This window comes from Culex pipiens, chromosome 2, assembly GCF_016801865.2.
Source record: "Culex pipiens pallens isolate TS chromosome 2, TS_CPP_V2, whole genome shotgun sequence".
Taxonomy (NCBI): domain Eukaryota; kingdom Metazoa; phylum Arthropoda; class Insecta; order Diptera; family Culicidae; genus Culex; species Culex pipiens.
The window spans coordinates 219,368,396-219,393,271 of NC_068938.1; the positions used below are offsets into that span (position 1 = coordinate 219,368,396).

The 24,876-nt window shown below is 35.0% G+C and overlaps 1 protein-coding gene across 3 annotated transcripts in view; it reads left to right on the forward strand.

Annotated features, from left to right (window-relative positions):
• The first annotated feature begins 1,294 nt into the window (after positions 1-1,294).
• LOC120425822 (fibulin-1) overlaps positions 1,295-24,876 on the forward strand; it is a 33,716-nt gene continuing 10,134 nt past the window's right edge. Inside the window, exons 1-3 of one of the 3 annotated variants that reach the window (XM_052707807.1) lie at positions 1,295-1,433; positions 6,611-7,287; positions 21,756-22,012. In XM_052707807.1, the coding sequence (XP_052563767.1) occupies positions 7,230-7,287; positions 21,756-22,012 (315 nt within the window). In that variant the 5' untranslated portion in view covers positions 1,295-1,433; positions 6,611-7,229. Of the gene's footprint in view, positions 1,434-6,481; positions 7,288-21,755; positions 22,013-24,876 lie in introns of those variants that run through there. The other 2 variants (XM_039590438.2, XM_052707808.1) reach the window with 2 other exon arrangements.

The window sequence follows — 24,876 nt, forward strand, 5'->3', positions numbered from 1 at the left end:
AAGTTATTTCCAAAGGATTATAGTCCATGAAATTACCTATCTTTTGACCTATGGGAGTATGGGTGTTGGAGGCTGTTGGAAAAAGATATTAAGGTTTTGAAAAAATCAATTTTTAACAGTAATTTGCAAAAGCTATGAGAAAAAGTCAAGCCGGTCCTGGATGTCTATGGCCCATTTTGAAGTGCTTCAAAAGATCTTTCAAATGCATCTACGAGAGTTGGGTTTGATGAAGTTTTACGGAAATGCGAGCAATTTTAAGATTTTTTAGGTTTTTTGGACCTCAAACTTCGAAGCCCGTTTTACCCCACTTCCCTTTGTCGTAGAGGGCTTATATTTGGCATGAGTTCATCTCATGTATAGACAAACAAATGCTGAAAGTTTCATCCAAATCGGAGCACCTCGATACGACCTCTAGAACAAACCGAGCAGAATTTACAAATACTGCCTCTTAAAACCAAATAATATCGTTTATACTATACTATTAGTTTAAGTAGTATAATTAAAAAATAATAATTGGTAGATATTTTGATAAGTAAGCAGTTTGGAATAAAAACTGGTACCTTAAAGTGAAAAAATAACTACAATTTATTGCCAAGTGAGACATTTCAGTCTTTTCAAGTTGTCACCCTTTCAGCAACTTCTAAGCTTTGAAACTGAGCATCAAATGCCGGTAAAAAAACAGTTTAGCATTGTAGAGTGGACATCTTCCCTGTTGTTTTGCATGGTGCTTCTATTTCCAGACGAAACTAACTCGGAAACAGCAGCTCTGTACTGTTTTGTCCTAGTTTAAGCGACCAACTTTATCCAACAAAAAAACAAAGTATTCTAAGTAAGTGATAAGTTTCCCGTGTGCATTGGCATTGATTTCTACCATTTCCTGTATCCCCCCGGAGAACTTTGCCAAATATCATGTTGTATGTTGGCACGTTTCACACTTCCTGCCGAAGATGATATATTTCCTTCTGTCCAAAGGTTGAACCCCGGAACGCACGGTTGGTTGGGCATTTTCGATTCGGATGAAAGTGTTTCTTTGTACTTTGGTTTGGCTTGCCAGGTCAAACCTGGAGATAAAGTCGCTTCTAAGTCGCGCGTTCTCTCTCTCTCTGTCGTTCTCATGTAGGACAGGTAAGAAGGTAAAAAGCAGCTAAACGTATGTACATATTTGAGAGTTTATCTGCGGCGCAACCGACTAGCGACTGGTAATTATCATAAAGCAAACATCGGCTATATATTGGCCCTCGTCAGCCAAATCTCGTGACAGTGTCTTGCCAGGGTGCGTTCAGTGCTCAAGGATCGACCAGTCGGGACGGAAGCAACGTTTCGGGGAAGGTTCCTCCCAGGTGCGCGAGTGTGAGATTAATTTGAGGTTGGAGAAGGAAAAAAACTTTGCTTTACTGTGTTCTAGTGAAATAGTGCGAGGATTTTGTGTCAAGGTTGTGCAGAAGCTTTTAACATTCAAGTCACGGGTACACGCAACCCTTTTGTGGCCCTAAAAACCTATGGACTTTAAGCTCTGGTGGTGTAGTGATGCTCAAATTTGGTGGTGTACTGCTGTCGTGGATTCAAGACCAGTGAGGCAGATATTTGACAAAAAAAAAAACGCTGTTTTTTTAAGTGAGGAAAATGTAGAAAATTGAAATATGATGTCTTGATTGCTTTTATAAAATCCCTCATTTAATGACAATTTGCAAATCAAACAGTTGCCGAAGAGTTGTCAGTTAAAAATAGGGCTTATAAGCTGATATAAAACAAAAACCGATATTTTCGTATGTGTTCAACAAAGATTTTTTTTTGAACTTTTCTCGGCAATTGTATTAAAAATACCTCATGAATGAATGAATTTAAAAGTAACCCAATAAAAATGGGAAGCCAAAGTTTAAAAATCGTCATTACGGGGTGAAATTGGGTCATACAAATTTCAGCATTCTCACCTCCCAGACCCAAGTGTCACCCCTGATGACGGTTTAAAAAAAAAAGTATCACATTGCCTGTGACATTGTTACAGTTATGCTTCTGTCAAATTTTCAAAATATCAGTGAATTCATGAACATATGTATTTACCTGAAATGCAACGTCCGAGATCTCAACATTACTAACATGCAAAACAATAGTTAAAAATAAAAATAAAAAAAATAAAAATAAGTGATTAAAAATGCACAAAAAAAAATTAGAAATAATTCACAACGGCTTGAACAAGGTAACAAGTCAAGGCAATTTTGAGCTATTTTTTGCCTCAACAAAATAAAAACATTATTCACATCTTTGAAATTTGTATTTATTTGAAAAGATATAAGTATGGAACTCAATATTATATATACGGGTAATTCTCTACCAACTCACACGAAATCGGGAAAAGTTGCCCCGACCCCTCTTCGATTTGCGTGAAACTTTGTCCTAAGGGGTAACTTTTGTCCCTGATCACGAATCCGAGGTCCGTTTTTCGATATCTCGTGACGGAGGGGCGGTACGACCCCTTCCATTTTTGAACATGCGAAAAAAAAGGTGTTTTTCAATAATTTGCAGCCTGAAACGGTGATGAGATAGAAATTTGGTGTCAAAGGGACTTTTATGTAAAATTAGACGCCCGATTTGATGGCGTACTCAGAATTTCGAAAAAACGTATTTTTCATCGAAAAAAACACTAAAAAAGTTTTAAAAATTCTCCCATTTTCCGTTACTCGACTGTAAAAAATTTTGGAACATGTAATTTTATAGGAAATTTAATGTTCTTTTCGAATCTACATTGACCCAGAAGGGTCATTTTTTCATTTAGAACAAAATTTTTCATTTTAAAATTTCGTGTTTTTTCTAACTTTGCAGGGTTATTTTTTAGAGTGTAACAATGTTCTACAAAGTTGTAGAGCAGACAATTCCAAAAATTTTGATATGTAAACATAAGGGATTTGCTTATAAACATCACGAGTTATCGCGATTTTACGAAAAAAAAGTTTTGAAAATGTTGGTCGTCATCGATCATGGCCGTTCATGGTCACCCGCGACAGACACGGACGACGAAACAAAGAGAAACGCAAAAAGTAACTTTTTCAAAACTTTTTTTCGTAAAATCGCGATAACTCGTGATGTTTATAAGCAAACCCCTTATGTCTATATATCAAAATTTTTGTAATTGTCTGCTCTACAACTTTGTAGAATATTGTTACACTCTAAAAAATAATCCTGCAAAGTTAGAAAAAACACGAAATTTTAAAATGAAATTTTTTGTTCTAAATGAAAAAATGACCCTTCTGAGTCAATGTAGATTCGAAAAGAACATTAAATTTCCTATAAAATTACATGTTCCAAATTTTTTTACAGTCGAGTAACGGAAAATGGGAGAATTTTTAAAACTTTTTTAGTGTTTTTTTCGATGAAAAATACGTTTTTTCGAAATTCTGAGTACGCCATCAAATCGGGCGTCTAATTTTACATACAAGTCCCTTTGACACCAAATTTCTATCTCATCACCGTTTCAGGCTGCAAATTATTGAAACACACCTCTTTTTTCGCATGTTCAAAAATGGAAGGGGTCGTACCGCCCCTCCGTCACGAGATATCAAAAAACGGACCTCGGATTCGTGATCAGGGACAAAAGTTACCCCTTAGGACAAAGTTTCACGCAAATCGAAGAGGGGTCGGGGCAACTGCTGTGTGAGTTGGCGGAGAATTACCCATACATTTTGGATATTTTTGTTGTTTTTTGGACCTGGAAACATATATTTCAATATTAAATTGTACCAAACCAAAACCATTCAACCAACTATAAATTTCCTAAAGACTGCTAAGCATATTGTTTAGTTATTTTACATGCCCTCAATATTTTTTTGCTTTTTGCCCTCAATATATTTTTTTCATGTTTTGATTTAGAGTAGTTTTATAGATTTTCGCAAACTGATTCGCGATTTTTAATTTTTTTTATTTAGATGAAACTTTGCCCATCCATTCCCTTTGTCAAAAAAAGTTTTGCAAAATTAATTTTTCCATGCAATTTTGCAAAATGGGTACCGTTAACATCCCGATTTCGATAGCCGGAGGTGACCTAAATAAATAGAATCGAGAAACTGAATGCATTTTCGAAATCTCCAAATTTATAGATTTTTTAGTAGATCAAATTTTATATAAAATGTGTTTTTTTTTATTTTGGCTTCAAATTTAGTTTGAAATGTAATTTAAATCGATAATTTTGTAAACAAAGCAAAGTTTCAAGGAATTTAAGACAAAATTCTGGCTGTTCAAAAATAACCTAAAGTTTATACGAATTTTGACATTGATTTTTTCTTTAAAAAACTATATCAGTTACCTTAATGATGGAATATCATACATGAAAATGAAATTTAGACATTTGGAATCTGATTTAACCAGAAAAACAAAGACTGTCAAAGTCACGCCATAATTCAAAATAAGAAATTTTAAAGGCAACTTTTAAAAAAAAACATGTTTGAAAAGTAGTTATTTTAAGACAAACCTTACCACATGGAAAATATTCCAAAAATAAAATTGAAATCCTGTCAATGTCACCCCTGTTACGGTACGTAAATGTATGAAAATCTGTATCTTGAGATGGGATTTTCTGATCGATTTGGTGGAGTAACCATGGACGTTAGAGGGTTAATTGAACGCAAAAAATCATCTTTAGAGTCATAGTGCATAATAGCACCAAATCTGGTTCCAGATACATGTATTTTTAAATGTATTGAAAATGTGGTTGAATGTCAAATAAAAAAATATGTTTAAAGCGCAAAATCAAATTTGCAATCGATAAGTACTCTACCAAATTTTGAACAAAGTGCACCGTTTTCGAATTGAATTTACTTTTATGTAATAATTTTAAAACATTTTCACATTTCACCTTTTTTTATAATCCTTTGTGTAGGAAAGCCACCCTAAAACTTAATGTTTTTGGAAAGCTGAGAAAATTAACTACAATGTTTACTCTGACACTTTCAAAATTGGACAATCAGTTTCTGAGATACAACCTCACAAAGAATTCGAATCATCAAAGATAAGTTTTTTTTATTGTCACAGAAGTGTGGCTATAATTTTCAACTGATGATACCAGTTTTATGTACAACGGTAAAAAACACGATTTAAAACCATTTCTGATCACTTTTTTTTTTTTCGTTTTAGCGCAGGAAAAAATATTGACAAGACAACATTTTTTCGATGGATCAACTATGGTCCCCTTGGAACGAACTGTCAAGTAGGACCTTTTCTGTCAAGAAGGACCGTGAAGTAAATTTTTCAAAATTGAATTAAAAATCCATTTTAAATCCTTTGCGGTCGCTTAAAGGGTCATTGTACTCAGAAAAATAAGCTCTATCGCTGTAATCAATAATATCAGCAATCTAAGCTTCATTTTAGGACCCAATTGGTTCGGTTTTATTGTGTATTTTGTTGGTTGCTGTATTTTCTGGCATCTTCTCGCGGTCATTGGAAACGGTCGTGGATAGGGGTTCTCAATTGGAGTGAAAAAGTTCAAGTTATAGAAAAAATATGGAAATTTTGATTTTTAATCAATTTTCCGACATTAGCAATAATCGTTTGAACATGCTCGCAAATTTTTTATTTAGTCGGAAAAATATTAATTTTCTTTAAAAATAAAGTTTAATTTTTTACCACATGATCCCCCTGATTCTGGCTCGATACCGCCATCATGCGACCGCGTGCTCCGTTTGTTTGTCAACAAAGCTGCAGCTGGATGGTGAGACGAAGTGAGAGGGGGAGAGGTTTTGACATTTTTATGCCCGCATCTGGCCCGCCGCCTATTTCGTCGGTCGTTGAGCCGACGGTCGTTTCCAACGACCGAGTCCAGCAAGGTACTGATCGTACAATAAATGTTAGAAACTGAAACTTTTGTAATTTTTTCTTATCCTTTCCTGAGTCAATTTAGTTTCAGGCCCAAGTTTCAACATTTCTAAAAGCATGTTTCATGTTTTTAACAACATTTCAAACATCCAAAGTGTTGAATAAAATCTGTAAAAAGATGTAACTTAAAGAAAAATTCTTGTTAAAAAATTCCACCACGATCACCCCTACCAAAACCGCTTTTTCACTAAAAAGTCCTCTCATTCCGTGCACTGCTGCCGCCCAAACACGTGTAAGTGCCCTGCGTGTCGTGCCGTGTCGGTCCAGAGCATGGAAACATGAAAAAGTTCCGACGAGCAAAACCCATAAATCTATTACCTTCCTCCTGGCTGGCCGGACCAAGTGGTGCTGCACTTCCTCCACGGCAAAGTGGACCACCACCCGATGTTAAAAACTGCATTGAATCCCTTCCTCTCTCTTCTGCTTTTGAAAGGCCACCCGAAGTCGATCGAATAAACAGCAATTTTCCACTTCCTGCCAACCTTGACCAAGTTTACTGTTTTGCCGAGGGAATAAATATCACGTGTGTGTCAGAGTGAGTGTGATAATCACGCACGTGGAAGGGGTTAAAAGGTCTTGATTCGGGGCTCGACAGCAGTACCGAGTTGGTGGTCGGGACGAGAAAAGCCAACCCAATGGTGGACCCTTAATGGACGACCGAAATCGGATTTCGCTTCGATTTGGCGGTCAGTTCCACCGGTTGAAAAGTGTGTGTTTGTGAAATGATTTTTTTCCTGATTTTTGAAAGAGAACAAAGGACGACGGCGACGACTGTGGAGAATTAAATTGTGGCTTTCTTTCCATTCAGTCGACGTCGCGGTCAAAGGACGAACTTTACTAAATGGGACTCCATTTGGAACCTGCCACGGCTGCTGGTCCTACTGCTGCTGCTTATTGGATTATCGTAAATTGATTCGTGGCGGATGTGGCCAACCCGGAGCCGACAAAGGGCTTCGTCGAGTGGGGGTGACTGAAAGTGTTACATAATTTTGCAGGAACAAAAAAAAAAAAGAGCGAGCAAAATCTGAGACAAAAGAGCTTGTCGAGTGTGGAATCAGAAAATCGAAAACCATCAAAATAATAAAAACCGAAGAAGAAAAAGAGGGGAAATCACTGTTCGAGGCCCCAGATTGGTGTGATAGAGTGTGGTTTTGTGACGTAAAGTGGAGTCCAGCTAAAAAAAAAGGAAGATAATCACGACGATAAGCGGAGGTCGATTTGTTGCAGCAGTGGAAAGTGTGAAAATAGAATTTGGCGCTGACTGGCTCTCGGCAGTTGCCGCCCGACTGTGTGTGGGTGGGAAACGGATTAAAACTGATTAGAGGGAAAAGTGGAGAGTTAGTGGGCAGAGTGAACCCGCACACGCCATGGGGGTGAAAATTGGTTTGATGCTGATATGCTGCGTGGGATTGGTGAGCTCGGAAGGTGAGATTTCTGGCAAATTTCTATTAGTATTATGAATTCACTCGAATGGCAATAAGTGAGGTGGTAGAAGCTTATCCAGCGCGTTGGTTGTTCTATAAATTTAGCTGGTATGCATTAATTGAAATTCTGCTTAATTAATTTGGTGAAGTAAAACTAGGTACATTGCATTTCCTTGTAAAATGATCGAATGCTCGATATCATGTTGTTGATAATATTATACAGCAATTACGAATGTAGCCAAAAAAAAAGTATAGGTCATCGCTTAAACTTTCAAGTTATCTTAGTTTTAGTGAAAAAATGTTGATTTTTCCCTTGTTCGTCGGGGCGCGTCGAAAAATCCGATATTTATTTAAAAAAAAAACCCATATCTCGGTAACAAACAGGTCTTCCTTTTTTAAATATATTATTTGAAAACGTTTTCTGGTACAGTTACGGTCTAATTGCCATTTTTAGTTTTAATCCGACTTTTTCAAATGTTAGGTTAGATTTTTTAGACCAGATACTTTAAAAAAGCCAAAATAATTACCTCTCATTTGCTTCCAAAACAGCTTAAATCGGTTGAAAAGGCTTGAAGATGTTTTTTTGAAATATGTAGTTTTTACAAAAAAAAGACGAAAAATGTCATCCTTTGGACCACCGTAGGCGTAGGTAACCCTGACAGCCAAATAAAAAAAATACTGGTCTCATTATTTTGGCCAAGGAATTTCCACAAAATTGTTGAGCCCGATCGAAGAACTTTTTATTGGTTTATGTTCTTTTAAAATGGAATTGCTATTTATAAGCCAAGTGTGAAAATATTCTTAAATCAATATTCAAGAAAATATTAAAAAGCCATGTTGATGTTTTTTTTCGTGAAAATATGTTTTATCCCCCTGATTTTTCATTGGAAAATATTTGAATCGGTATTTTTGCGGCTCGGAAATTTCAAAGAAATTCTCAAATTGTATCAATTAAGCTAACAATGGTTATCATCACAAAAAATGCAAATGATTTCAGTTGATTGCCCGTCATTTCCATGAAAAATTTTGAAGCATAAAAAAGCTTCAAGAAGCCCTGTTCTTTCGAGTCAATATTGTGGAAGAAGGAAGAGGAAAGAAAGATTCATACAAAAAGTATAAAATTTACTCAGCTTTTAAGGTTAGTTTGTTACCATGTTTTATTGTTTCACTACCATGTTTGTTTTACCTTGCATACAAGATTTTTTATACTTTGTATAGTTATATAAGGAGACATTTTTGTAATTATTTAAAAATAAAAACAAAAATAAAACCATCAAAATTATTTTGATTATTTTCAGTAGTGATCCTTATTAAAAACGACCTAACATGATTATTTCCAATGTTATTTTTTACCATAACACTAAAAAAAAATTTAAACTAAATTCTGGCTAAAAGTTGCCGAGATATTGGCACGTTACCGAAAAAAATGTGTTTAAATCAAAACAAATCGAACAATTAATTTTAAGAATTAGGAAAAATGAGATTTTGAAATTAAAAAATTCAGTACGAAATCGGCCGTTATCAAAAGTTTCAAATTGATGTTTGGTTAAAACATTGTGAAACCAGCAAAGAAACCATTGTTACATCATAACTTTGTTCATAAGGTTTCCAAGAAATTTTGACAGCTGTTCGCAAATATTTGAAAATCTGTATCTAGGTAAGCAATTTTCTGATCTATTTGATGTCTTCGACAAAGTTTTGTGGTGAGAATATTCAGAAAGAATAGCTGAAACGCAAATATTCCAATGTCAGTATTTCGGAATAAATTCCGATCGATTTGGTGTGTTTGACAGAGTTTTTAGTTGTATGGATAGGACAATTTAGAAATTCAAAAAAGGCACTCATTAAAATAACATACCCTGTTTTGAATATTCATTAATTAATTAATGTTCGTTGAATTCATTTTAGGCCGTAGCAAATATTTTTCAAAGTTTATGTCGCCAAAATTGGTCCGAAAAATCAAGTGGCAAAAACATATTTTTTTCAAAAATATATCAAAATTTAATGGAAATAGAAGTCAAATCAACTGAGAACAATCCAAAATGCCTTTTTCTGCATTGATAATCATATTTAACATGTTTGGACTCATTTAAAAATATTTTGAACTGTTTTGAAATTACAGTGTACAGCACTGCAAAAACTTTTTTTCTCGCAAAAATAAAATTTTCGTAAGTACTTAGAAATTTTGGAAATCAATGATTGCAAAACAACTGGACAGGTGTACGATGCATTTTAAAACACTTTTTTCATTCTTGGCCTGTAATTTCAATTTTCAATTTTTTTCAACTTTGATCAGAGTCGAGGGACATAAACTTCAATAAATATTTGCAACGGCCTTATGAAACGAAAAAAAAAAAAAATTAGACGATTATAGGTATCGCTTAAGGGCAACCATTTTGCTGCTGAACCATATTTTTGAAAAAGGTGATGTTTTTGCCTTCCTCACTTTACTGAGGAAAGGCTATAAAATCACTCGAAAAACGAACTTTTTAGTTAGACCTCCTAGGCCTACCTTCATTTGTACATATCGACTAAGAATCACCAGCTGAGCAAATGTCTGTGTGTTTGGCTGTATGTAGACATGTGTACCAAATCAATGTCACTGGAATATCTCGTCACAGGCTCAACCGATTTTGGCCGGAATGGTTTTAATCGATCCGTCTTAACGTCCCCTACGTTGCTATTTAAATTCATACAGTTTTATCTTGTATTTGAAAAGTTATGTTAAAAAAACTGTTTCATATTAAATTAAAATTATGGTAAAAAGGGTGGTTTTTTCATGAAACCCTCACATGTTATATATTTTTAGAAAGCAAGATTAAGAATTTTCAAGATCTTACTTACCTATCTAAAATTTCAAGCAGTTTAAAAAATGGTATGAATTTACATAACCTCAAATGGTCCCGTCTGATCGCCTCGAAAAAAGCTTTGCAGAGGGATGCCATTTTCCTGAAAGGCGGTGTCTGTATAATCTTAACAAAAAGTCTGTAGAATTTCTGTTTTTTTTTACTTGTCACTTATTTTTATTTGGACCTTTTAGGTGCTGCGATCACGTTAAGAGAGATCCATAAACCATGTGGACACTTTAGGGGATTGTAATCACTCTATAAATGAGAGGAAGGCACCAACCACCTAAAGGTGGATTAAGTTACGTTTTTTAAAATTAAATTAGATAAAACTGATGAATAATTTGATTTTTCTTTACTTATCTCAAACTAAACTATACAAAGTCATCAGAAAGATACAGATTTTCGAATATTTAAAACCGTTTTGTGTTTTTTTTTTAACTGCTGTTGGGACACACTAGTGCCCAAACACGAAGTCCGTATAGATAAGAGAGAATTTGAATTCAGTTACATTAGTATTAGCACACTATCACCTTATCACAACGCTCGGCCAGCGAGCCCGATCACGAGAGAGTTTTGCTACCTACTTTGCGACAAGGTCAAGTTCGTGGTGATCGCCACTCGTAGTTAAGTTGAAATACACAGTTCGAACTGACCTCACGCGTTTTTCGTTCCTTTTGGCAATAAATCTTTCGTGCGAAATAAATTCGTCTTTTTCGATTGCCAAATACGACGCGTTTTTTTTGACCCTCGAATATTCTTCGCGGGAGTGTTTGAAGGCCACCGATATCACGCCTTTGACGACCATTCCCTAACAACTGCCAGGGTTATTTTTTTCCAGGTTTGAGTTATATCAATAACTCAAGCACAAGTTTTGCGTGTGTTGTTTTAGCATAAATTAAACAATGGTGTTTAATCTACGATTGGAAAATCACGCTCAAATTCGTTTAAAATATTTATATCGAATAGTGTACAAAACATCCTAAACTCCTGTTCCAAGAAGCAACACCCGTTCTGTCTCACTTTATTAGATCACCCACACGCAAACTGTTCGTTAATCATCGAGGTGCCGTCCACCAACGCCCTCAAAATTTCCCATCCGTCCAAGCTAATGAGGCATGCCCTGAGCGCCACCCTCCCCAGTCCCCACCTGATTGGGTGGCAGCGATAATGAATTTCAATTTCTAAAATCCACTCCGCGTAGTTATTTATGAGTGAGCTTAAATTATTCATGAACAGAACACTGCTGGTTGAACCAGAAGAGGGAGAGAGCATCCAGCATCCGGGAAATCTGAAGCTGACTCCAACGTTCCCCATGAGTAGGGGGAGGAGAGAAGGTCCAACAAGGCAACTTTGGTCCTCCCGTCTGACCGCCCACGCAACACCCCCAAAATTTCCCCGAAAACTCCACCGCGCTGAAATTCTAATACTGTTGCCATATAATTAATGTCACAATTCTCACAGCTGGTTCGGCTAATTCAACATGTTGGCCAACTGTTGTGGCTGCTGCCAGCCGGATGGGTCCTGGGGTAGGTTCTCCGGTTTGACCGCGCAGGCCACGGAACGTTGACCGGTGGAATCTGATGCGGCTTGTTTAACACACATCATCTGGTGGTGGTGGGATTTGGTTTCCGGGAGGGGTGAGTGATGTGGGGTCGCTTTTTTCCTGGCAAGTAAATTTCAATATTTGGCTAATTGCTCTGAAGCGGCGTACAATTTGTTTATTCATGTTCGGTTGGGTGGTGAAATTTATGAAATAAAATATGTGTGCACTGGATAATAAATTATTCGGCACCCTTCGGGCTGGATTTAAGTTTGCTCAGCTTGCCGTGGGGGGAAAGTGAGAAGAAATTAATTGGGGAATCGATTTTACACTTTATTGATGAGAGTTTCATGGTGGCAGGATTTTATGCAACAATGTTGCGATTGAATATTGACTTTGTTCATTTTATCTTGGCATTTTGACAAAATTATTTAAAAAAGGGAAACGCTGCTTGGACCATTAAGGCATGTCCTGCGAACTGGTTATTAGTTTATTTCCATTTTTATTTGATCTTTAATTATTATCGTTTCATATTGACTCATTCAATCCGACCGACGACATAACAGCATGAAAATCATAATAAAAATCCCTTCTTCCGGGCGCGGACACGGCATAAATTTATCAATTGGCACCCACCGATCGGATTGGTTGCTCTTTTTCATCCCATCTCGCTCGAGGGCTGCGTCATAAATTTTACATTGATGCCATGTGTCACCCCACCAAGCAATTAATTGCACATTCGATATATGGTAATCTCTGGCGAGACAACCGACGAACGACCGGATGAAGTCAATTGGATTATTTTGTGAAGTGAATCACCACCCACACCATCAACACAGCACGCACGTCGACACGTGGTTCACGCTCGATCCCTCCCATTAGTATCAATTATCGTGTGAAAAAGTCAACCAAATTACTCTGCCATCAGGCAGCCACCACTTTTTTTTGTGCCAAACTCTTTCGCTCGATGATTTTATGATCCTGTTTTTGGCACCATACAAATTTAATCTCCATTTTACGACCAGCTTCCATTTGAAAGTCATAATATCGCCATTATCATGAAATGAAACTATTTTACAACCACCCCGCAGGGCAAATTTGGAGTCTATCGGGTTGGGACTATTTCAGCAGGAGCAGAAAATATGCTACAATAAAAGTGTCACACCCGTTCCATTGCCGTCTTGAAATTCAAGCTCCTCCTGCTCTTTGCCTCCCACTAATAATTTCGCAGCTGGGCCAATACTTCAACTTCTAGGTGCAGAAAAAATCTGGACAAATTTAGTTGAAAAAAGTGTTTCTCCTAAGAGTCTATTTTTTTGATTTTCGTTTGTGTGTTATAATATCTGATTTTTAATATGTTGCATTTAACATTAAAAAAAATCTTTTTGTAATTTAGATTTAGCTTTATGCGGTAAGTCCGTTGCAAGCATTTTAATTTTATTTTCAATTTTTTTAGGCTGTTGCAAATACTTATCATTATTTTTGTCTCCCCCGCCCCCTCCCTTCAAAATCGGCTCGAAAAATATAGGGGCCAAACATAAATTCTGATGAATTTTTTAGCGCATTAATTTCAAAAAAAAATGAAAATAATTCCCTTGCGTTTATATACATTTTTATCAACATCGTTTTAAAATATTTTCACTTTTACTGAATTTTCGATGTACAATAGGGTGAAGATAAAATAAAATCAACATCAGGGGCACCCTATGACTCGATTCTTTAGGCAAAACCACTATATGTGCAAATTATGAGCCAAATCGGTTTAGGTTTAAGGGTCGCTTTTTATTGTTGAAGTTCATATGGGGAAAATCACAAAAATGTATGCAGAAAAACATTGTTTCAGTATTTTGCTGCCAGGTGGCGTGGGTCTGTCATTGTCAAAGTGCCAGATTCTTGTAGGAGATTCTTGTAGGAAATACAATGCTGTACAAGTTTACATTAGGGTGGCGAGAAAAAAAATAAAATTTCGGAAAATTTCAAGAGATACCCCCTGGCTCGCAAAAATGTAGATTCTTTTAGGAAATTTAACTCCCTACAACTTTGCCGAAGGGTGCAAAACTTTCCGAGTGGATCCTGATTTGATTCATGTATTTCAATCAAAAAGTTGTTGCAAATGGTTATAAAATGAAAAAACTGGCTAAATCTGTAATTATCTGGTACACAGAAGGAAGAATCTCTATTTTGTCAGACACTTGAAAAATCTAGCATTATCAGATTTATCTGGCAAATTGACAATCCCGGTTGTAATTTCGTTGTTTAAATTTTATTATTTTGGCCCATTTTTCTGAAAAGTTTGAATTATTACCTGCAACAAAAGACATGGAATCGGTCAGGAATCCCTTATCAAAATACAGATTTTCAAATATTTACAAGTCCATTTTGTATAACCAGCCTACCAAAAATATATCAATAGCTTATGCAAAATGGCTTCTTTTGGCGCAAAAAGTGCAAAGAACGCTTGGAGTTTTAAACAAATAAAAAAAACTCAAAAATGCTCTCAATAAAAAAGTAATGAATTTCTTACCAAAAAACATAAACAAAATTTTCCAGTTGGTAATAACAAAAATCATCAAAATGTTGTTGCCAATCCTGAGAAGGTGTTTGAAGCACACATATTTTGAATATAAGAGCAATTCTCTGAGATTTCGGTCATTCGATTTTTTCTGTATTTTTTAATCCGGCTGAAACTTTTTTGGTGCCTTCGGTATGCCCAAAGAAGCCATTTTGCATCATTAGTTTGTCCATATAATTTTCCATACAAATTTGGCAGCTGTCCATACAAAAATGATATGTGAAAATTCAAAAATCTGTATCTTTTGAAGGAATTTTTTGATCGATTTGGTGTCTTCGGCAAAGTAGAGGTATGGATATGGACTACACTGAAAAAAAATTATACACGGTAAAAACAAATTTGGTGATTTTTAATTTAACTTTTTGTCACTAAAACTTAATTAGCAAAAAACACTATTTTTAATTTTTTTTATTTTTTGATATGTTTTAGAGGACATAAAATGCCAACTTTTCAGAAATTTCCAGAATGGGCAAAAAATCTTTGACCGAGTTATGATTTTTTGAATCAATACAGATTTTTTCAAAAAATCGAAATATTGATCGCACAAATTTTTCAACTTCATTTTTCGATGTAAAATTGGAATTGGATTTGGAATCATAAAGTACTTTAGTGATTTTTTATAAAGTGCACCGTTTTCAAGTTATAACCAATTTTAGGTAACTTTTTTGAAAATAGTCGCAGTTTTTCATTTTTTAAAATTAGTGCCCATGTTTGCCCATCTTTGAATAAAATATTTTTGAAGAGCTGAGAAAATTCTCTATATTTTGCTTTATTGAACTTTGTTGATACGACCCATATTTGCTGAGATATTGCCATGCAAAGGTTAAAAAACAAAAAAATTGATGTTTTCTAAGTCTCACCCAAATAACCCACCATTTTCTAATGTCGATATCTCAGCAACTATAGGTCCGATTTACAATGTTAATATATGAAACATTCGTGAAATTTTCCGATCTTTTCGAAAAAAATATTTTCAAAAATTTAAAATCAAGACTAACATTTCAAATGGGCGTTATATTGAATGTTTGGCCTGTTTGAAATGTTAGTCTTGATTTTAAATTTTTGAAAATACAGTCGACTCTCTGGCTGTCGATCTTCTCGATATCAATATTGCTCCATCTTTCGATGAATTCTTCAGTCCCTTCAATCTGCATACTTCAATTCTCTTCATTCCTCGATATTTTCTCTTGCTTGAAGGATCTCTTCCTCGACGGTCCCTTGGATTCTTTTTGCTTTGAAAATCTCTTCCGGTTGTCAATAATTTCATTTTCTCATGGCTTGCATAGACATTTGCCTTTGCGAAACGAAGCTTTGAAGGATGTTTGACATTAGTTTGTTTTTGTTTGCTGGACGTTGCCATGATTCTCTCCCATAGCTGGGCATCAAGAAAAAAATATTTTCAGTCGAGTCTTCATTTTGCATCGTTCTGTAAACTGATGATTCTCTTCCTCGACGGTCCCTTGGAAATTGACAACCAGAGAGTCGACTGTATTTTTTCGAAAAGATCAGAAAATTTCACGAATGTTTCATGTTTTAACATTGTAAATCGGACCTATATTTGCTGAGATATCGACATTCGAAAATGGTGGGTTGTTTGGGTGAGACTTAGAAAACATCAATTTTCCTGTTTTTTATCAACAAAGTTCGATAAAGCAAAATATAGAGAATTTTCTCAGCTTTTCAAAATTATTTTTTTCAAAGGTGGGCAAACATGGGCACTAATTTTAAAAAATGAAAAATTGCGACTATTTTCAAAAAAGTTAAATAAAAATGGATTTAACTTGAAAACGGTGCACTTTATCAAAAATTCACTGAAGTACTTTTTGATTGCAAATTCGATTTTACATGTCAAAATGAAGTTGAAAAATTTTTGCGACCAATATTCGATTTTTTGAAAAAATTTGCATTGATTAAAAAAAATCATAACTCGGTCAAAGATTTTTTGCCCATTCTGGAAATTTCTGAAAAGTTGGCATTTGATGTCCTCTAAAACATATCAAAAAATAAAAAAAATAAAAATAGTGTTTTTTTGCAAATCAAGTTTTAGTGACAAAAAGTTAAATTAAAAATCACCAAATTTTTTTTACCGTGTATAATTTTTTTTCAGTGTAGTCCATATCCATACCTACAACTTTGCCGAAGACACCAAATCGATCAAAAAATTCCTTCAAAAGATACAGATTTTTGAATTTTCACATATCATTTTTGTATGGACAGCTGCCAAATTTGTATGGAAAATTATATGGACAAACTAATGATGCAAAATGACTTCTTTGGGCATACCGAAGGCACCAAAAAAGTTTCAGCCGGATTAAAAAATACAAAAATTAAAATTAAAGAAAAAAGACCGATTCCGTAGAGAACTGCTCATAACATTTGACGCTATTGATCTTCTTCATACACATCTTTATTAATTAAATTTCAGGAATAACTGAATGTTTTATGAATATTTTTCATTTTTTTCTGGCAATTTATTTCGAAATTGAGTTAATTCGTGAAATTTTAGTTTCAGCGAGACACTAAAAATTCTAAACTTAGTGTCTTAGAAAAATGTGAACGATTTTCTATTTTTAAAAAATATTGTGTTTGAACCATTAAATTAACAGTTTTCTGAAAACAAAACATAAAAAAAGTGTCCAATATGCACGAAATCGGAAAGGATGCCATCTCTTCGATTTTCTTTAAAATTTGTTTTAAAAGGTAATTTTGGTCTCTGATCACGAGGTCAATTTAACGATATGTTGTGATGGTGGGGTTGTACGACCCCTTTCATTTTTTGTTTTTTTTATATTATGACACATTTTTCAGTGATCATTTTTGCATTGGCAACAACAATTTAAAATTTAAAATTACGTGTTTTTTTTGTTTCTTTGCATGGCTAATTTTTGGAGTTATCAATGTTTTGAAAAGGTGGAGCTGTATTAAAAAAAAAACAATTATTAACCCCTCAAACTCAATTCTATGCTTTTGAAAGTGTTTTTTTAAGTTCAACAAATTTTGCAAAAAAAAAAAAATACCTTTTGTCCGTGTATTGTAAATCGTGCATTGCACTGGCATTGGATTTTTTTTTTATTTATAGGGCCGTTGCAAATATTTTTCCCCATTCAAAGTCGGCCTGAATAATCAGGTAGCAATTTTTTTTTCACAAAGCTTTAAAATTTAAATTACAATTTAAATTTAATCAACCGAAAACCAGTTAAAATGCATTTGACTGCGTTTATAATCATATATAGTATGTTTGAACTCTTTTGAAGACATTTAAAGTTTTCATTAAATACAAATGTACAGTCCCACAAAAAGTATTTTTTCGCGAAAAAAAAATTCCGTTAATACATCGATATTTTGAAAACTAATGATTGGAAAGCGACTTGACGCGTGGAAAATGCATTTTAAAACACTTTTTTCGCATAAACTTTGAAACCTGGGCTTGTAATCTTAATTTTTATATTCTTTTATTTTTTTGCCCCACACGCAGAGAATTCTGATTGTGAACATGGCAAAATGTTGGACACAGTTGCTTAACACGATAGTCGTCTCGAGGCCGGCAAACATGTTTGCCAAATTTAACCAAACATGTTTGTTGATTCAACAAACATGTTTTTAATTGCCACGGCCTGACATTTTTTGTAAATATAATAAACATTTGGGATGATTTAACAAACATGATTGTTGATTCAAAGATCAGTTTTATGAAAATCAAAAAATCTGGGTAGGCTTTTCTTCTTCTTCTTTGTTTTCTTAACATGTATGAGTCAATGCAAGGGTTTTTTGATAATATTTATTTCACCTTTTTTTTTACTTAAAAATAACGATATCTTTGGAGAGTTCCGGCCACGTTTATTTTACAATCATTTTCACTGGACGCCGACAAGAAATATCAGCTGCTGGAGACATGGTGCAAGCTACATGAAAAAGAAATTTTTGAAACATCGAACTCATCGGGAAAATTAAATTACGGATATAGTTTCCACCAGCCAAGTTGTATGACAGGAACAAGGACTGGAACATAAAAATATTGGGTTTATTTGTAAATTAAATACCTAATAAAATACATATTTAGGGGAGAGTGGGGAGACTTGATCCCCGGGGACACTTGATCCCAAGCCTGTATCTCGTCAGCATGTGGGTAAAACAATTAGCTTTGTTCTAGAAAGTTGTGCGAAATTGACTAAAACTCATTGTAGAACTGTGAATACAAAGAGACGAGTTGTTCCTTTTAATTCCGCTATATATACCGGAATTAAAAGGAACAACTCGTCTCTTTGTATTCACAGTAATGCATTCTGCTAAAACGCTCAACCAAACCACAATCATTGTAGTAAACAAAGAAAAAAATTAAAAAATGTTTAGATTGAGTTACAGATATTTTTCTAAAACGAGCTGCAAAAAACCTCCAAAAGATCTTTTTTCTTTGTTTTGATATGTATAGAAAACACTCAAAAATTATTCAAAAAAATATTTTTTATACATGAATTGTTTGATAAACTTATCAACTCCAAAACCCTTACGCGTTTGATGTTAAATTTATCATCATACTATTTTTACAATCAATTGTTTAAAAAAGTGCGTTTATTGAGACTTGATCCCTGCATTTTTACAGTCACTGGAATCTGCCTCAAGATTAATTCATTGAGCTGAGTTTTCATACATAGTTTCCTTTAGTATAGTTTTACATAACTTACTGCAGTTTGAACTTTTTTTTTAATGTTTTGTAAACAAAAATTTCCAGCTTTTGTAAACATGCTTAATTTCGGTCTAAAAATAATATTTTATGTTTTAAAATAATTAACATACTAAACTTGTTATATTTTGAACACAAACGTACAGGTTTTATGTGAAATTGCTGTAACTTACAGAAAATTAAAAGTTTGGATGAATAAGAAACATTTTGCTCGAGATTTCTTCAAAATGTTGAAAGGGGGATCAAGTTACCCCTAACATTTTTAAAATGCCGGATTAAAATATTTTTTTAAAACGCTTGGCATGATTCAAAGAGTTCATCTGATGAAATACCCTTATTGGCCAAACATAGATGAATGTTTAAGCTTTCAATTCATGCAAAAAGTTTATAGTTTCGTGAGAAATTGACAGAGTTATGTGCGATACAAAAAAAGGGGATCAAGTCTCCCCACTCTCCCCTACCTAATTCATGAACATCTCCAGAATTCCACATTCTCACTTCGGCCATATTGTTGTTGAAGTTGGATTGAAAACATACACTGTTTATTTTCCTAACACGTTAAATTGAGTTGAGGTTCAAACAACAAACCGTCGCCATCGTGCTAACTTGTCGTACGTGCATTTTGGGCCAAATTGAGTTAAGAACGTCATATTGTGCAGCTAACAATGCCTCACCTTTTGACCGTCACAGATCCCCAAAATTCGATTTCAATCCTGAGATATTCAACAAAAACCGAAAAAACTCCGTGCATTTTTGTCACTTTATATATGAAAGTATTTTCAATCTTGTCGTGCTATCTTGTCACTCCATGAAAATTGATGTAAGTGCGACAAAAGGCCAAAGTGATTTCAGGCCAGGAAAGTCAGGATGCGTTTGTCGCACGTACAAGCTAGACTACCGTAAACATTTGTAATTATAACTCGGGACTCCAGCAACCAACTTCAACCAAACTTTGGGACAATGCACAGAATGGTGAGCCAAACAAAACATGTTTGTTATTGGTTACATTGCGTGCTCTCGTTTTTGTATATTCAAGGTCAAACATTAAAACGCGTTTTTCTCGGAACGTCGAAATGGCGGGTGCGACAAGGTAGCACGACGACGTCGAAACGTGTTTGTCGAAATGGCAAAATGTTAGTCGAATCGAAAAACGGTAATTATTGAAATGATAAAATGTTGTAGTGGCGCCTACAAAACGTGATAGTTGATTTTAATAAACTATTTTGCTATTTAATTCAAACTTACACAATTTTTGTGCGTGCATGACTTTGGTCAGATCCGAACAATATTTGCAACGGCCTAAACATGTTTTAAGAATTTTTAGTTAAATTTCAATCACAATTTAATCCAAATTGTGTGTCAGAATTTGGATTAAATTCTGAATTAAATCAAATGATTTCACATCAAACAATGTAATTTTAGAATTCACCAGATCCTAATCCACCAAGCTTTGCAACTTCCTCCCGAAGAAAAACCTGATGAGAAAATGTTTTATTACAATCCAATTTCCAGCGGGAGCTTTTCGCGCGCCCTTTCCATTTGAAAACGGGGGAAGACCATCACTCGAGGACACGGCGACGACGACGACGACGACGAAAACGGGAATTATGGTGATGATGATGTTAAGGTTCTGTGGTCCATGCTGCTGCGGTGTCACAGAGATGCAACTTGAAGTAAAAGGGGAGAAAAAAACACGAAGTGGCAGTCTCCCGGTGTTGTGTGTGATGGTGGGAAAGTCCTTTTGCCATTTCCGGTTGCTCTTTTGCTTTTCCTGGTTGAGCTTTTTGCTCGGGGAGGGAAGGGGGTTCGGTGGTCGATGGGAATTTAGTACCTGCTTCGACGAGGTGGAAAAATGTGCAATTTCCTTCGGGTTGAACTATTGGACGAATTTATGCGATTTCTGATGAGATGTCGCTCTCTTGTGGATGGAGAAGGAGCTGGTGCTGCGGAACAAAGTAAGTCTATCAAGAACAAGATTATGGGTGGTAATGCAATACTGTAAATGTTGGTTTTACTGCTGTTCATGTGAGAAAGCTTGTAAAGGAGATTTATTGACAAGCTGAAATTGTGTAATCGGTTTTTATTTAACTTTTAAATTATTGCTTTACAGTGTTCGATGATTTTTATTCAACTATCCTTATCGTTTTTGACATCATACAGAAATACAAAAGTGTTTTAATTATGCCTCCTCAACAATCTGTTTATTCCACGTAAAATATTATTTAAGTTTTACTGCTTTTTTCGGAAAAGTGAAAACCGAAAAACCCCAGGATTTACAACTTCCATTACAACTAAAAGGGCAAGATTTGCGGTCTCACGTTTCAATGGTGGGAACCACCGAACTTTTACTACACGGTCAACCATTTCCCCTCAACATTGGAGGGTCGCCGGGGTTCAGGATTGTGTTCAAGGAAAAAAATTATGCTAATGAGGGTGTGGGCACTGCCTGCGAGTTCCGCCAGGAAATGTGTGTATTTTGCAAGAAAAGATATATCGCCGCTTCTTGGAACGACTTTGGGTTTTCCCGGCTTCGGCTGCGACCACCGACGCCGGGGCTTCTTCGGTCACGATAAGGCCAAGTGTTGGGACCTTCCGGTTTGTGGCCCATTGTTTGACTGGGAGTGACTCGGAGGAGTTTTCCCGTAAAAGTTTCCCTTTTTCGGAACGGCTTTCGAGTCGGTTGCATAAATTAGCCATTGCGAAGGTGAATATTTTTGGGTGTTTTCTCCGCAAACTACATGAAAGAGAATGCAGCTATTCTAAAAATAAAGACGTGCTAATAACGGTCAAAGAGAAATTTAACCCCGTTTTTAACCCTTTGTTTCAGCGATCGCCATCGAGCAGATTCTGTCCCTGTGCTGCCAGGAGGGTGAGGAATGGGGCACCCAGAATCGGCTCTGCTCGAGCTTCAACAAATCACTCGAGCTGGTCCCGGGTGAGCTGCGCGGGCTGTGCCTGTCGACGATCGAAATCTGCTGCTCGAAGCAGCACAAGATTTATCAGTGCACTGCCGGACAGATTGCCGCCCGGCAGGGCCTCAGCTGCTCCCTGAAGGGCGACCACTCGGGGTCGGAGTTTTACACGGTAAGTGGTGCGCTTTAGGGATGTTTGGACACACGTTGATGTTCTGGTGGAAGGTGCGTGATTAGGGTACCTAGATGAGATGTTTTTCTCATAAATTTCAGCATCGGGATTCAAATCTTGTCAGTTAAGAATCATGCGTCTCCATAAAACGGACTTAGACAGAATGATTTTGAGGAGACGCATGCTGTTTGGATATTTCAGCATTAGAATTTCAAAGTTGTAATTAAAAATCGAAAAATTTGCAAGCTTACTTGCCAACATTTATAATTTACAAGCCTTACCCGGCAAACTTCGTCCTGCCCTTTTTTGGTTTCCTGGCGTTTCTTGCTTGTTTGCTAATTCAGCCTCCTGTGATCAAAATTTGATTTTACGCATATTTTACCATACAATCTGCTGATTTTCCGGAATCGGTTCCAGAGTGGCCAAAGTTGTCACTTTTTGGCGTAAGAACCTTCCTTGGGCTTATATGAACCCAACGCAACAAAGAGCACCGATCCGACGGTCCGCATTGAACTGATTCGCGTTCGAACAAACCCGTTGAATTTTTTTTATATATATACAGTGAAACCTCTTTTTACGCGGTGGCGTTACGCTTTTTGTTTCGTCGATTGCTCTTAAACTACGCAATATTTTTGCAGTCTTTTAAAAGCAATTTGTAGGTTTTGTTCAGCTCGTCAAAATGCTTTTTGAAGCTTGCAAAAATATTGCGTATTTAAAGAGCAATCGACGAAACAAAAAGCGTAACGCCACCGCGTAAAAAGAGGTTTCTCTGTAGAAGATTACAAGTATAAATGAACATACAAAAGCATTATCATCATCTGGGGTGAGTTGGGATACATGAGGCGAGTTTCTGTCAAGAAAGACACAGCACAGCAGTTTCTAAATTTGAAGCTTTTAGGTGCTCTTAAAACTGCTGTCCCTATTTAGATTATAGTCCTGATTCACCCCAGTTGACGGTATATCTCTGTATTATTTTTTAAACAAATTTCAAGTCTAATTTATAACAAAATTGGAATAAAAAGTATAACACATTCCTTTATAATTATAACACTTATGTGACAGTTATTTTTTAATAATGAATGCATAAAAATATCCTGAAGCGTAAGATTTTTCCAGCTCAAAATTTGATTTTTCATTGAGTTTTGTATATTTAACTATACACTACTATACTTTTAATTTTTTTTTTAGAGCTGTTGTTTTACTATTGTTTGTTGGTTTTTCTTTCTACTCCAAGTTTAACACTGTTTCAAAAATTTGCTACTATGTTTTCAGTGCGTAATTCTCTTTATAATATTTGTTCTTAGTTTTTAATTTAGCATTTTTTGATTTTGAACTTTATTTAGGCATTTCTTATTTCAAAATAAGCAGTTCTGCTTGATTAGTTGATTTTTTTTTTGAAATGATTGATATGTTGAAAAAGACTAAAAAATATATAACATGTTGTCATATAAATTTTTTTTTCAGGTATCTGGAGTTTTTTTTTTTTGAAAAAGTCCAATAAAACAAATTTTTAGTTTTTGCTTTTTTGGTGTTTTTAAAACCGCCTTGAGTCAGGGGATAAAAAAACACCCAAAAAGCAAAAACTGATTTGGTTTATTGAACCTTTTCAAAAAAAAAAAAAAAACTCCAGTTGTAAACTCCTATTTGTACAAGTTAGATTTTTACATTTTCTATGTTTTTTTTTTGCAATTTGAAGATATTTAATTGCAGAAAGCCACCCCTGTGAAAATATTCTTTAAAAGCTAAGAAGATACCCTTTATTTTTTTACTTAACTACAGACTTTAAAAATTTAAATGTTGTAAAAAATAGGTTTTCTCAGTGTCACTCAACTGGCCCTCTTTTTCAATCTCGGAAACTATCGATTTGAAGCTAAAATTTTTAATTTTTTGCCATTTTCAATTAAAATATTTATTTTATACTAAAATTATACTAAATGTCAAAATAAGTAGGTATGGAAATTGTACAATGAAAAACTTGATTTAAAATTAGGAAGTGCTATGTATTGATATTAGCATCAAATCTAACGAAAGTTTGATTGTATAAACACTGGGAATTGAACTAAAAGTATTTGAAATATCTTTTTCTACAAACAAATTTTAAAAAAATATAAAAATTCGGATTTTGGGAATTCAACTTTTTGTAATAATTTCTTCCGCGTACAAATTTCCTCATATTTCCTCATTTGTTCTAAAACATTTGTCTTCAATTCGTTTGTTTGTTTCAGCGTTAACAACGAAATTCTAAAATTTTGAAAAGGTATCAATCGAATTATGTTTCCCTTTTCAAAAATAAAATTTATGAGAATACAGGTTGGAATAACTTTTGCTGTAAGTGGACCATAACTTACATTGCACTTTAAAAGACCTCTTAGGATTTGCCAATTAAAACATTAAAGTTAACGTCTAATTCGTTGTTAAAACAGCACTACAACAATGCTCTTGACTTTGTGATCTATCAACGAACCTTCAAAGTTTATAGTATTTTTAACTCAAAACGATTATTGTGTGTTCGTGAGTAGATATTTTGGAAGGCTAAAATTTGAATTTTCTTTTATATTTGGTTATCCTGATCACTACCCTGCTATTTCAGAAATATGTTGTTAAGGTCGTAGAAGGTGTCCTTCACTTTTGGGGCAATGACTGTCAATGATGATTCTGAATTCAGAGTCAAGAAATAGTAAATTGGAATGAAAAAATAATCACGATACGTAAAATGCTTCTACAAACAACACAAAAATACCCATTTTTTGATTGAAACATTCTGAATCAAGATTTGAATGTTTTTATAAAACAAATATGGCCGCCAAATGGCCGATCTGGAAAGATGCCTTCCAGAGCCTTAATATGCGATTTGGTACAGACAT